The 14,755-nt window shown below is 40.8% G+C and overlaps 1 protein-coding gene across 1 annotated transcript in view; it reads right to left on the bottom strand.

The window, feature by feature from the left end:
* Positions 1–1,423: 1,423 nt before the first annotated feature.
* Positions 1,424–14,755, bottom strand: part of chd5 (chromodomain helicase DNA binding protein 5) — a gene marked incomplete at both ends in the record, with an annotated part of 33,082 nt that continues 19,750 nt past the window's right edge. The window contains 20 exons of the mRNA XM_083893037.1: positions 1,424–1,551; positions 2,876–3,002; positions 4,312–4,475; positions 6,106–6,301; positions 6,397–6,529; positions 6,737–6,845; positions 7,724–7,867; positions 8,006–8,095; positions 8,194–8,389; positions 8,588–8,667; positions 8,767–8,926; positions 9,454–9,598; positions 10,831–10,964; positions 11,222–11,310; positions 11,434–11,520; positions 12,814–12,988; positions 13,140–13,312; positions 13,581–13,827; positions 13,946–14,070; positions 14,209–14,326. Of these exons, the coding sequence (XP_083749163.1) occupies positions 1,424–1,551; positions 2,876–3,002; positions 4,312–4,475; positions 6,106–6,301; positions 6,397–6,529; positions 6,737–6,845; positions 7,724–7,867; positions 8,006–8,095; positions 8,194–8,389; positions 8,588–8,667; positions 8,767–8,926; positions 9,454–9,598; positions 10,831–10,964; positions 11,222–11,310; positions 11,434–11,520; positions 12,814–12,988; positions 13,140–13,312; positions 13,581–13,827; positions 13,946–14,070; positions 14,209–14,326 (2,820 nt within the window). The remainder of the gene's footprint in view (positions 1,552–2,875; positions 3,003–4,311; positions 4,476–6,105; positions 6,302–6,396; positions 6,530–6,736; positions 6,846–7,723; positions 7,868–8,005; positions 8,096–8,193; positions 8,390–8,587; positions 8,668–8,766; positions 8,927–9,453; positions 9,599–10,830; positions 10,965–11,221; positions 11,311–11,433; positions 11,521–12,813; positions 12,989–13,139; positions 13,313–13,580; positions 13,828–13,945; positions 14,071–14,208; positions 14,327–14,755) is intronic.

The raw sequence follows: 14,755 nt of genomic DNA, 5'->3' as shown, positions 1-14,755 counted from the left end.
GCCCTTCATCAGATGTTCTGTGTACTTCATCAAAATGACATTATTAGAATAATAATAATAATAATAATAATAATAGCCTACATGAAATTACAGAGATGATACCTTTTCACCGTCTGGTTTTATAATCACTTGCGTGTTGTTAAAGAATAAAGTACCATGACAGAAACCCGTACATAGGCTACCATAATACACTGTTAATGAATGAACAGAACAGCAATAGACTTCCCTGGAACGACCATTTCATTGAAGGGGATAAATATCGAATTGATGGAAATTCAAACAAACAAAAGTCAAGAAGCAGGATCTAAAAACGAAAGCCCTTTTGAGGATTTGGACTGCTGCTGCCCACCCCCCAAAAAAAATCCCCCAGTGCAGTTCCACTGGCTGTGACCTCAGGGTTAACTTCTACCAGCCACTTCTAACATTCAAATACAGAAAGAATCACAAATATTGTACCATACACACAAAAAAAATGCTAAGTCTCCTCTGAAATGCATTTAAAAACATTTTTGCCTTCTCTGCAGCTTCCTCTGCTCGATCCCAAGCCACGCGGTATACGGTTTCGTCCACGTATGTTTACATTTTGTACTATGATTAGGCCTAAGTGAGGTAAAATCAACAGCAGTCTCTGAGTATATACAGTACAAGAGGCCAACCCTCGCAGGTGCTGCAGTCCAGTATCTGCACATGACCAGAGGGTGGCAGTCTTAAGAGGATTCAGACAGACTGTGTCCAGCTACTGCATACATGGTAATAGTTTCTGATGCATTTAAATCAATACTTTCTCCACTGGTTACGACAATGAAGGACAAAAAAAAGAAAAAAACACATTTAGTTCAAAGTAACAATATTGGCCCTCTCCTGTCAAACTATGATTGAAGACATCCTTGACACCACTCCTCTTCACAGAGAAAAAAAGCTCCAGTGGGGCACAGTCACAGTGTACAATGAGTGGGTAGATGGATAAAAGCAGCAGGGCGCACAGAATCAAACAGTCAAGGCTGGCACAGATAAAACACACACACGCACGCACACACACACTCCAAGAGCATCACTAACTCAGTACTGCCAACCGGAGTTTTTGAAGGGCCCGGAAAAAAACATCCTCCACGAGGAAAAGGTGCTCCTTCCCCTTCTCGTCTTCTCCTCGACTCAAACACTTGTATATGTTCCACAAAAAAAAGAGAAAAGTGCAATTGTTAAGATAGATACATCTGCATTAATCAAAAGAGTGGAAACTGCCTTTTTTCCATCAACAGCAGAGAGCTTAATGTCAATAAAGTCAGGAAGGAGCAGGAGAAAGAGAGAGTGAGAGAGAGAAAGAGAGGACAAATGTGGAGCAGAAAGAGATGGGCAGCTGTTGTCCAGACAGGTTCCATCCAAGGGAGTTTTCTGACCTCAGGGCAGCATTTTCAGAGTGTGTCTAGTCTTCAATGCAGATGACATCACTCGGTTTGCCTGACTTGAGGTCAGGCGTGACCACGTCTCTCAAGGATTCAAGTGACTTCTTGTCCAGATGGCTTGTAGGTGGTGGGGGACCGTTAGAGGAGACTAGAGAGAGAGAGGACAGATATAAAAAATAAAATAAAATAAAGATGAATTTATAGTTGGGAAATGATGAGATATGTGAGAAAAGAAATATCTAAAACAAAAGTGAGCATCCCCAGCATTGGGGATTAAATATTTAATGTCAGGCTTAATTGCCAGAGCCAGATCTACTCGCCAGAAATTTTAATTTAACTCTTTTTTTTCACATCCAATTTAGCACCACATCCAAACACATCACACTAGGGAAATACATTTGAATTTTGTAATTATGTGCAAGTTGTGGAAAGATGTCTAGTGTGAATTAGTGGCGGTTTTGCATATTATGTTCATTAATCATGTTATATGAATTGTATGTTTCACAAAAAAGCCTGTGTTCACTGTGACTCATTACAGAGTATACGCAGGAATCGTTCATTTCAATACCTTTTTAAGACTTTTTCAAGACCTTCTCAAAATATACTACCTTATGGCCACTTCAAGTTGTAATCAGCGGCACATAATAACTTACAAAACAGTTTTTGTAGTAGTTTGCCTGAATGGATCAACGGAACAAACTCGGGTAGGAAAATAAATACATTCATGCAAACTTTTTGCCGTCAAACTCTATGGACAAAATGTAATACCTCATGAAATCGTGATTAAGACCTTTTAATACTTTTTAAGGACCTTAATTTTTCCAAAATTGATTTATCAACTTTTAATACTTTTTAAGACCCCGCGGACACCCTGCATTAATATCAGTATGGAATTACAGTAATTAACGAGAACAACCTCCACAACATCGCTCCCACTTGCTTTAAAGCTGCAGTACGTAACTTGATTTTTTCTTCATGAGCAGAAACACTGTCACATTATCAGTCTGCTGTGTGAAAAGTCTCTGTCAAGACCTGACTGAGGGAGTGTTTGACAGGAGTGGACAAGGGAAAAAAAGTTTTTATCTCGTCAAACTGCTGAATCATCGTGTTTTTTGTTGAGCAGTAAAATTCACTTGTGAAACTTTTCGTGGGTCCTTGTTTTGGAACCGTTAGGCCCTGTCCCTATACCTCCCCTAAACCTACATTGCCCTAACCCTAAATTTTGAGTGTTCACGTGTAGGAGGAGCAAGGGGAAATGCGATTTTCCCCTTATAATCAACCCTCAAAATGTAGTGATCTCCGATGTGGGCTTAAAAAGAAGTGGAAGACGAAATTACCCATGCTGCTTTGCGAATTCAGCGAGCCTGTGTGTGTTGTGGTTTGAATGTAAAAGACGTGTTTATATATAAAATAAAATTACACACCACAATTTTGCAACATGTTTAATCTACTGTAAAAGTATAAATGCTTACCACTGACATAAGGTCCCAGAGGCATTTGACTGTAGTTCACCATGGGCTGTCCACCGTGTCCTCGAAACCCACCGCTGAAGCTGCTGCCGTACATCTGAGAGCAGCCGAACGCTCCCTGGCTGAAAGGCTGAGGAACACACATGAAGATCTAGAATTAGCTCATCTTTGACTCCATAGAACAATGATTTCTATCAGATATGAAAAGATTCCCCTGGAGGTGATAATATGTTAATTGACAACAAAAATCTACTAAGTTCATCCATTAAGGTCAACTGAATGTTGGTCATTTCCTCTTGAGATATTGCGTTCAAAAGAATGGACGCAAGGACAACCAGGAAAAACCACAAAAGCTGACCATTTCCGTGGTTACAACAAGAGCTGAGCACAGCAGCGAACTCAAGACGCCCAGTCAAGACACGTGATGAATCACACACGACCTCTTGTGTAATCGTGTATAAAACACATTCAGCTGTGGAGAACAGGTGCAGGAGACGCGAGAGTAACGAGACAACAGAGTTTGTTAAATCCTTTGGGATTGAAACGTGGAAGCTCAGCGCTCAGCGATGGAGATAAACAACTAGATTTGTTTTTTTTTTCTCATTACACCAGGGGAAACTTTTCAATGGGGAATAGAGAGTCTCCACAGGATTTTGAGGGAATAATGTGGTTCCTGAATTATGACTACATAACACCACAAAGTTGTTGGGGTTTTATTTAGACCACAGAGCTTTAGTTTCCTCCTCACGGGAAAGTCTCAGGGTCCATCTCATGATTCTATAACTATAAAATCAAAAGGAAATATAGTTTGTATGTATTTTGACATGATAATCTATGCTGCTGAACACGGTCATGAATAATCTGTGCTACATGGCAATATAATAAGGTTTATGCCACAGCTGCCCTAAATTTAAAGCACTGGTGATGATCAAAATTATTATTTTTAATGTTTCTGTAATGGTTAAAACATCAGTATGTAGAAGCTCTTTAACCAAAATTATATTTTTAATGCTAACAAAATTATTATTAGTGTTATACATGAATTTTCTAATTCACAAAAAGATAGTAAAGCACATTAAAATTTCTTGATTAAAATGTGAAATTATAGTTATTATTTACTTGCACCCCTGAACAGAAACATTAGTTTTAGTGGTTGAATTTAGACTTGAGTAAATTCTAACAAATTTGGGTATTATAGGTTGAATTTGGTTTGTTGGGGTTAGGGTTATGAGGGGATTTGCCAAATAAATAATGTTTAGTTGATGATAGTTTATTGCTAGCTATTTGAACTCTGCCTTTAAATCATATTGTTATTTATTGTTATTGTAGCATTTTGGGTTTTAAATGCACCCCCGAATGAGTTACAAAAGTGTTCAGATATTTTCGAGTTCACTGAAGCCGTCTGACCCTCGCTGACCACCGTATCTCCACCATCTCACCTGCTGCGGTGGAGGCTCGCTGCCTCGGCTGGTGAGGCGACTCAGGATGCTCCGCTCGGACATCTGAAGTCGCGCTGACACCGGCGGGATCCTGGACAGCATGTTGGGCAGCCGCGTTACGTCCGCTTTCATGTCGCTCAACAGTTCCTCCAGCTGGTTCAGTACTGTAAGACCACAACACGCTCAGGGGTCAGTGAGTGTCTGCAAATTCAGCTAAAATGAGATACATGAGACAAAAAAAATGCAGGGGGAAAAAAACTTCAAATAAATACATTTAAAGGGGACATAGTATACCCTATTTCTCCAAGTTAAACTAGTTCCCTGGTGTCATAATGTCTGTGACATGCTTTGGTCAAAATACCATAAGGATGAAGCACCACAGCAGTTCAATCACCCTGCCAAAACAGCTCTGTTCTGTTAGGTCCACCTTAAAAATAAGTAAAACTAAACTTAAGGGACAGGAAATGACATCAGCCACAGAGGCTACTGGGAGCTAACAGCAGTTAGCATTTGGGAAAGTGATCATTTGCAGGTTCTAGCAGGCACATTGCCGTCATATATAACATGTATCCACTGGACAGATAAATCCTCTGAGGCTGGAAGTTTGTGTAGAACTCTGTGCTGCACTGTGGAGCCAAGAATAGAACTTTTCGAGGACTTCCGGTTTTCGGATACTGTAGCCCTTGCCTGCACTCTTGTGTGTTTTACGGACAAAGGGGAGCTCCGCGAGACAACAATTCCAGGAATTTAGCACATTGTGACGTCCCAATGAGCTTGGAAGCCACTCCATCTTTTTACACATTTTGCTGAATGATGGGACCTCCAGAGTACCAAATATAAGGATTTAAATGGTTAAAAGGTTGAGTTTGCATAATATGTCCCCTTTAAAATGAAAAAAAATGTGCGAGCTATGACCTAAAAAAATAAAAAACTGTCTGGAACTAAATGCCATAAAGAAAAGTGACAGATAAATTAGTCAGTCAGTGTCACAGGCAGCACCATTTTAAAACAAAAACATTTTAACATCTCACTTTGATAGTCTTTGGCTTTGGCCTCTTCCCACACTTTCATCCTCCTTATCTCTGTTGGCATGTTTTGACAGAAAGTCATATTAACATTAAAATGACATTGCTGAGTGTCAGAATGAAAAAGAAGGATCTTTAATTGCTGCCAATTAGAAGCTGTGGAAACGTCCTGAGGCACTTTTCCTTTGTAACTCACACATTGTCTGGATGGACAAAGAAAACCTGTTTTGTTCAAATAGAACACGAAAAAAAACAACAAAGGGAAAAAAAACCGTCAAGTATTAGAACAAAAAAATGCTTTGTAAACATTGTCATAATTGACCCTGTTGGAGCCTTAGAGGACTCTGTTGTTGACACTGTATGTTGTTTGCTTTGGTGATGTCGATTTTTCCCTCACTGTATTAAATTTCTGTTCCTTTTTCTCCTGTTTCCAAAGATTAGACTCTGTTTTAACTGTTGTTATTTACCCTCATCTGAATATTTACTGTCTGTGTCTCCACTGTTGTCAGTTCCAGTTCTTCTGTTCATGTGTTTTCCTTGTGTGTTCTTCGTACCTTGATATTGATTTGCTTATTTTTTGTATTTTTTTTCTTTGCCCCCTGTTGAGTCCTGTATTTGGGCTAACAAATCTGTTATTACTCAGATATGACTAATTCTAGAGGGGGTTTGTGGAAATGATACTGATTTTCTCCTGTGAAAAGCGATGCAGTATTATTTTTTCCCTTTGGCAGAAACTCTGACAAATGATAGCCGTTGCTATTTTTCCGACCTTTGTGCAGCACCGCGTTGGCAGGCTTGTTCCCAGCCAGAGACTCTTTGGACAGGTGCTGGTGGGACTCTGCCAGACATTCCACCTCAGCGAAGCGAGTGTTGAGAGCCATGGCCGGGTGACTGGGATCCTGGGTCATATTAAGGTAGGCCGCCCGCCTCAGCTGCTCCTCGATCACCAGCGCCTGCTCCAACAGCTTCGCACAGAGAGGTGAGAGATGGAGAGCATGAAGGGAAATACAAGAGGGGGTGCATTTTGACTTCATTGGATCATTTTTAAGTCAAAGATTGCCTTAAAGCGGCGAGCCAGGAACTTGTTCTTCATCTCTAGGTAGTTGCCCTTATGCATTTCAGTCTTAAAGGGCTCATTCAGAATAGCATAGCGTGGATCATTCTGGATGTCCTGCCAACGAGCGTAGCCATGTCTGAGATAGATGACCGGTCAAGAAAAACACAAACAAACAGAAGCATAAATCTGTGTGAAAAAAAAAAAAAAAACAGCATGTGGAAAGCATATTTGTAAACATCAGCCCTTCAGCTGCACTTTCCTCCCGGTCATTAGTAATTATGTTTCTTTGCCAGATGCTCAGCCCCTCGCTCCTTCTTCAGCCGGGGGAAAAAAAAGAGGATACGTTACAATGCCAGCCAACAGCCAGTAGTCGTGGCGACGGTGCCAGATGTCGTGCATTTTTCCAGATGACAGTGCCGCCCGCTCCTCCGTTTGCCAGAGGGTGTGCAGCTCTGATGTTGTAAAAACACAGAGTGATGTTCCGTTGTGTTGTTTGCAGCGTGCGGCGTGTCATGAAAAGTAAGAGCAAAACAACACCATCATGATGGATGAGAGAACAAAGCTGGTCATTATGGTGCATGGAATGAACACAGGAAAGAACCTGGGCACACATTTCCAAAAAGTATCCACAAAGTCTTTTGTTTTTTGGGAGGAGAGACTTTTTTGACAGACATTTCATTAGGGAGTAACTTCATTATATTTAGGTGAAGTGCAATTTACTTATCCCTCAGAAAAGTGCCGTCACATTGTCCTGTCACTTTCTGTCTTGTCGCTCTGTACTTCTCTTGTTATATTCACCAATTAAAAGCACAATATTATGGAAATGAGTCATTTAAGGGCATATTTCAAGTCTATGGTTTTGTTATTGTCTTCTGTGACAAACAAACTGTTCAGGTTTGTTCTTTATGCTGTCATTTTGAGATTTAACATTTAAAACCAGCTAATAGGACACATTACTAAGCGAGCGTGAATTATGAGCGAATTATTTTCACAAACATAAACCTACAGATCACTTCTTTAGACCTTACATTTTGTGGACCTTACAAATTAATTGATTCATGAAGAATATTATTGACAGATTATATCATATATATGATTTGTGATATCAGAGGGAATGGTTACTTGGGTATTTTTACATCGTTATTCTCATTTTCATTAAAAAAAACAAAAAAAAAAACATTGACATGATATTTATGCAGATCTGTGAGAAACAAAGACGTTCTCTCAGGACTTTAACAAATATTGCCTTCTGAGATTTAAAAATTGCTGTAGGGTAGCTTAACATATAGATATGTTTTTCTTTTTTGGTAAATATGTGATTTATTCTTACCTGTGAACCCTCCATCAGCAATATTAAACATGAACTTGGCTTTGAATCCATTCTTGTCCTCCTTCCTGCTCTCATCCATCTCATCCAAGGTGTCTTTGTCTCCGTTTAGCCGGCCCTCTAATGCGTCGTCGCTCTTCGCATCATCTGCAACAGTAACATAAATGGCCTGAGCAATTTCTTAAAAGCGGCAGCTATATAATTGATTCCCTTGCCTTTGACAAATTGCACAATTATTGTGTCATAGCTGTTTTATTGGAGAGTCCCTGGTGTGTGTGTGTGTACCTGGCTTGTTTTCCTTGTCTTCATTTTTTGCCAGGAGAGAGTCAGGATCGCCTTTGTCTGAGGACTTCTCTGTTTCTCTGTAGGGCTCCACTGAGGATAATTGAAGCATTAAGGTAAAATTAAACAACCTGAGAGGGGGGGAGAAAAAAAAACGGAAATGTGCAGCACATGGAACGTGCATCGCTCACTTTTTGGTGAGATTTGACTCGATGACAGCTCTGTCTGTCTCAGAGCGGGCTCTTTCGGGTTGGCAGATGGCTCTATCTTTGTGGAAGGTGACTGGGTTCTGTCCCTCTCATCTCCTGTTTTCTCCTCTGAGCTGCCCTTGCTCTCTTCACTGTCAGCTGCCTTCTCAGGTACAGATGTCGGCTCGGCACTGGAAGCCTGCCGAGGGACAAGGAAAAAAAAAACAGGCAGAGTGAAGTTGGAGGAGGGCAAAGAGACAAGTTAAAAGGTTTGACAACAGTGTCTTCTGAGCCTGACAAAATATGAGTTGTTTTAAAGTATAATGAGGCGAGACAATGAAGCAGAACAGACTGAAAGTGATAGGTAGTAAAATATTTTTTTTTAAAAAGGACTCACTTCCTGCTCTGACAGTTTCTTACTATCTTGCTCTGCCGTCTCCTTGTCCTCAGCAGCGCCCAAGAGAGACTCATTCTTCTCTGCAATCCAAAAAACAACAAGAACTCAAACTTTCTTTCAAAAATCTTTTTGAAAGTAAGAAAAATAAAACATGAGCGATGCAGACACTGTGCTCTGACCTGGAGGGATGGGGGTGCTGGGCTGGGTAGCGACGGGGCTGGCTGGCACAGGAGTGTTGGGATCAGATGATACACTCTCAGTCAGTTTCTTCAGCTCCATTCCGATGGGAATCAGATCCGGAGAACTCAGTTTCCCGTTTACATGCTCAAACTCTTGCACCTGCAAAACAAAGAGATTAGCTCATCTGTACGGCACTGAAAACTCCCTGAAAATTTCCCAAAGATGACACAGTACTTCAATAGGAGATCTATCTATTAGTTTAATTTTAATTTGTGTGCAACAAAATCAATTTGCAACATTCTCTGATTCCAGCCTCCAAAATGCATGTTTTCGCAGCTTTCCTTTAGAGAAGTAATCACAAAATTATGAGTTTCTGGACTCAAGCAAAACATCTGAATTCTGAAATAGCAACCCACACTCCCCACAAAGCCACAAAACCACATTAGTCTTCTCTTGTCCCAGGTGTATAGCCTGAGACAAAAACAAAGCAAAGCATCTAAATTTGTAGTTTATATGATGTCTAAAATAAAAAATAGGGTGGGTTGACTTTGTACTAAAAAAAAAGTACTCTTGTCAGCTTTTGCCTATTCCTGAACAGTTTGACCTACTTCCTCAAATCCCTCAGCACTAGAAAAGGTGGTGTTCAGTGCCGGAGACGCCTGTGGCTGAAAAAAAGAAAAAAGCACCTTTTTCCTGACGAGGGACATGACTCCGATCCTGGTGAGGACATGCTGACGAGACAGCCCCTCTCGTGGGACGCCATCAGCAAAGGTCTCTGCACCGTCTGCCCCTGGCTCACATAGATGTCTCATGAACAGTGACACGTAGGCTCTGGTGGAGGAAAAGATGAGAGAGAAGTTACAAGCACTGATGCCATATTTTAACCCTTAACACCGAGCGTATCGCAGGCGACACGTTAGCGCCAGCGCACTTAGCATTACTGTAATTACACAACGTTTTGTGCTATCGGAAAAATACCAACGGTTTCAAAAAGCTGAGAAGTTTAAATTTCAATTTTAACACACACATCTGGTGTTCATACACTTTAGATTAGGGAACACATATTCACCATGAACTAAGTGCTTACTAACATGCATATAAGAAGCATACTAGCCCTTTATTAGTAAATATTAAGCATGTATTAACACATAGGAAAAATCTTAATTCATGTCATAATAGAGGTAGAATAAGGTTATGTAGAATAAGGTGTTGATACGTGCTGATTACTAGCTAGCATGCTACTTATAGAATACATAAGTAGCATGCTAGCCCTAGGTGCTTACTAACATAATATGTTATACTATAAGTAGCATACTAGCCCTTTATTAGTAAATATTAAGCACATATTAATGCCTTATGTAAGAAAAATATGAATTAATGTTGTAATAGAGGTAGAATAAGGTGTTAATATGTGCTTAATGATTACTAATAAAGGGCTAGCATGTTACTTATATAATACATAAGTAGGCTAGCATGCTAGCCCTAGGTGCTTACTAACATATTACGTTAGTAACCACCTAGTTAATGGTTCCCTAATCTAAAGTGTTACCAAAACGTTTTCTTTTTCTTCATTTTAAATAGTTAATACACTACTTTAGCATGCAGTTAATTGAAAATATCTGCCAGATATTGAAAGTTATTCTGGAAAAATGGGCAAAAGCTTAGGAGTTACACATACTATATTTAAATCTTATTTATGTTGTTGATAAGATTTGACATAATGGGTCATTTGGATGTCAAATCCTCTTAAATGTTCATTACGGCAACAGTGAGAGCTGTTTTATAAGCAGTAGTAGCAGCACCACAGGTAAAATAAGTGGATTTATTTGTATGTATAAGACACACAGCTCAGGGTCACAGCTCCTCACATCACAACAACAACAAAAAACTGAGAAGGTCCTTGAAAAAGTTGAATGTTATGGTGCTGTGCTCTGGGCAGACCAAACAAATACTAGAAACAGGCAAGAAATGCCTCTCTTGAATTACTGGAAAAAATAAGCACAATGTGTAGTTAAATCAAACAAAACGACTTATTTTGAGCATAAAAAATACTGTGCTCTTACCTGAACTCCCGTTCACTCTTCCCTCTCAGGTCTCGAACCAGCCAGTGAGAATTGAAAGCGTCCTGAGGAGGCATGCCCCAGCGCATTATGGCATTGACGAATGCTTTCCTCTGGCGAGCATTGAATCCCAGGACCTTGTAAAGAGAGAAAAAAAACAAAACAACCTTAGAAATAGAAGCGATCTAAATATCTGATTGAAGGAATGCCGAGTGTTAAGTCGATAAGTCAAAAAGAAAAGAAAAAGACTTGTTTCCAGCATATTGTTCACATAAATACTTAAAAAGGTGAGCACACACCGTGTACACTGTATTTTACCATGCTTCCAGTTGCTGTGAACACAGTATATAACTCAATTTTAAGGTGAATAAAGATGAACCTATAGAGTGCATACCTCAATACTTCCCCCAACACGTGCCAGTAGCGGTGGCAGAGGTTTGTCTTTCTCATTCTTCAGCTGCCGACGAGACTGTCTGCGCCCACCTAAGACAACAAATCAAACCAAATCCACTATTAGAGGATTCTTTTTCTCAGCAAAGGGACGCTTTGAGCAAAAGGGGTCTCCTCTATGTGAAATATATATACGTTCTGTTTTTGATGCCTTACCTTCAGGCCTCTCCTCAAAATCTTCGTCCTCGTCCTCGGACCCCACCGAGTACTCCGACTGATTGTCTGAAAGATCATCCTGCCATTCTGAGCCACACATCAGAGAGAAACAGTACATTGTGTTCGCTTCTGTTGGTGGCCACCTGAGGGCGCCGCGGCACTGCAGATTACTGCAGACCACTACAGCTGCACTTGTTTTGGGGTTTTTTTTTTTAACCACTTCTGTCCTCTGGAGGTGAGCTGAAAGTGCACTACTCTGCCACTTTAAAAGTTAGAGTGCACTCTAAGATGTGATGGGCTTTGATATTTCTCACAGACTGCAGTCTGCTGCTGCTGTTGAACCCTGCCAACGAGGACCCAAACGCTTCAAACGCCCGCTGAAAAAAGATACCCGAGAGCTTCGAAACCAGTATGACTGACCCTGAGGTGCATTTAACACAGGTCAACAGCTTTTGTTGAGACTCACGGCTGGAAGAGGATTTAACAAAACATGGTAGTTCATTTCTTAAAAGAACTGAAATACCAAAAGGTAGCGTTACCTTGTTAACTCATGAATAAAGTCACTTGTTCTGTTTTAAATAAACAGGTTATAACTTTATTGACAACATTGTCAAGTGAAAGACAAGAGCTGATGACGTGTGGTAAAGCCGGGAGAGCGAGGTATACTGGTCTGTTCAGCGGTATCATAATGTATCTCATATGTGCAGGGAAATGTCCTGGAATCTTCAATAATGGCAGCAGATATAACTTAAGAGCACGACTTAATCATAGAGGAAAATATACCTGTGTATTTTTTGATGTCATCATCATGGCCAAAAGCTCCAACAGTGCCAATTCAAAACACAACATTTAGTATGGACTGTTGGAAGCATTAATACACCTTGTAGCTGCTAAACTACGAGCTAACAGATTCTCATAATGAACCCCAAAAGAGGATCCCACTGAGACGTATGTTTGAAAAAATGTGTCTCTTATTAAGAAATATGCTTGCTGTCTCACCAGCCACATGACCATTTTAACAAGCCAGTATCAATATTTATCATTATTGTCAAATAATCAAAGTGTATCTATGTTACCATCCAAATAATGCTTTATGCACACATGCATAAATCTTACAAAGTTTCTATTGTTTAATTTTACAGTTTTATGTTCTTGTGCATTTCTGCTCAAAGATGGGCAACACTTCCAAATCCAGGCACCACAACATGTGACATTAGGAGTGATGATAACACAACCAGGACGATGCATTCTTCAAGACTGTTTTATCGCCGACTGCTGCTTCATCGCTGATTTATAAAACAGTCTTGTGGAAAGCATCCGACAAAAACAATGAGTCGTGCAAGACAAAGCGGGCGTGTGTCAGCTGTTGACAGAGCCTACCTTGATCCTCCTGCGTTGTGTCGTTGTAGTTGACCTGCTTTCGGATGCGCTTGCCTTTGCCCAGGTTGCGAGCCAAATCCTCCTGCTGCTGCTCGTAGTGGTGACGGAGGAGTTTTTCCCAATAGTCCGGGTCCACGTTCTCCTCCTGCTTGATGATCTCCCGCTCCACCTCCTCCTGAACACGGACACACATAGATACACACTCGTTAGTAAATGCTAGTTCATATGGAGGAGTTGAGATGTTAAGTAAACCACTGTAAGGCCATTTATAGACACATTATGTTGCAGTTTCTGTGACGTGTAGCGGATTTCGGGTCATTTCTCACCTCTCCCTCTTCTTCTTTCACCACGTACTGGGCCACCTTGAATGAGCTCAGGTATTCGTTCATGTTCTGAATCTCTGTGTCTTCAGTGGCATCCCGGCTGCGGTCCAACAGCTTGGAGATCGCATCGTCGTCATAGTGAATTACGTTGCCCTCTTCGCCGTCTTTGTTATCACCTGTCGATGGATGAGAAGGTCTCAATTAACCAGATCAACCAGAGCCCTTTTTGATAAGCAGATACATTTCACCACATCTTTTGATCTAAAGAAAAGATGTGTGAAACAACAAAGAAAATTGTTGCCCCACAGTTTTATGGATGCTCTGTTATTTGAGGGTTATATCTTTTGACCTGCAGGGTTCCTCCATCACATACTAATACCAAACAGAGAGGTCCCATCACACCAGATTCTGTCTTAAATCCTTCCAACTGGCTCAGAGACGTACCCATCGCTCGAGCTGCCTCCATTTCGTCTTTGAAAAGCTCTTCCGTGCCAAACTTGAGGATGTCGTCCAGTTCCTGTTTGGACATGGAGCCAGTTTTGGAGCCCAGGCCGGGCCGCACAACCAGATGGGTAAGCATCATCTTCCTCTTTGCCACCTGAGTGATTCGCTCCTCCACTGAGCCTCGTGTCACAAAACGATAGATCATCACCTTCCTGTTTTGGCCGATGCGGTGCGCTCTGCTAAAAGCCTGGGAGAGGAAAACAACAGGTATGACACACACAGTACCAGTGGGAAGCTGATATAACAGTTTAATTAGATCATGCAGTGCAACAGGAGTATGCAAGTGTCCAGTGTGAAATCAATACTTGAATGTCGTTGTGGGGATTCCAGTCAGAATCGTAGATGACGACAGTGTCTGCACTTGCGAGATTGATGCCAAGACCTCCAGCTCGTGTTGAAAGCAAGAAGCAGAACTGCTGAGCGCCCGGCGCTGTGACAGAAAACCACAGCACAGAGATGATATGTGTGTGTGTGTGAGTGTGTGAGTGTAAGCACACAGACAGGCAAGTGAAAGAGAACATGCATCGTTACAAACTCACTTTGACCGAGTGTGGTTGAACAAACTCACCGTTGAAGCGGTCGATGGCCTCCTGTCTCAGACCACCGGTAATCCCTCCGTCAATTCGTTCATATTTATAACCCTCGAACTCCAAGAAATCCTCAAGTAGATCCAACATCTTTGTCATCTGTTTAAATGAATATAAATTCTTGAATATGAGTGGCTGGGTTTTCAGTGTCTCATGGCCACTGTTCAATAAAAGATACAGCTTCCAGGTCTGACTTTTTGGTAACACTTTAGCTGAGGGAACACATATTCACCATTAACTAGGTGCTCACTAACATGCATATAAGTAGCATACTAGCCCTTTATTATTAAATATTAAGCACATATTAACTATTAATTAAGGTTATGTAGAATAAGGTGTTAATACGTGTTTAATGATTACTAATAAAGGGCTAGCATGTTACTTATACAATACATAACTAGCATGCTAGCCCTAGGTGCTTACTAACATTATGTTATATTATAAGTAGCATACTAGCCCTTTATTAGTAAATATTAAGCACATATTAACGCCTTCTGTAAGAAAAATCTGAATTAATGTAACCCTAAC

The sequence above is a fragment of the Microchirus variegatus genome (genome assembly GCF_963457635.1).
Source record: "Microchirus variegatus genome assembly, chromosome: 7".
NCBI classification, from domain to species: Eukaryota; Metazoa; Chordata; class Actinopteri; order Pleuronectiformes; family Soleidae; genus Microchirus; species Microchirus variegatus.
Note: the sequence above shows the minus strand (reverse complement) of the source record. Positions and strands in the feature narration are given on the sequence as shown.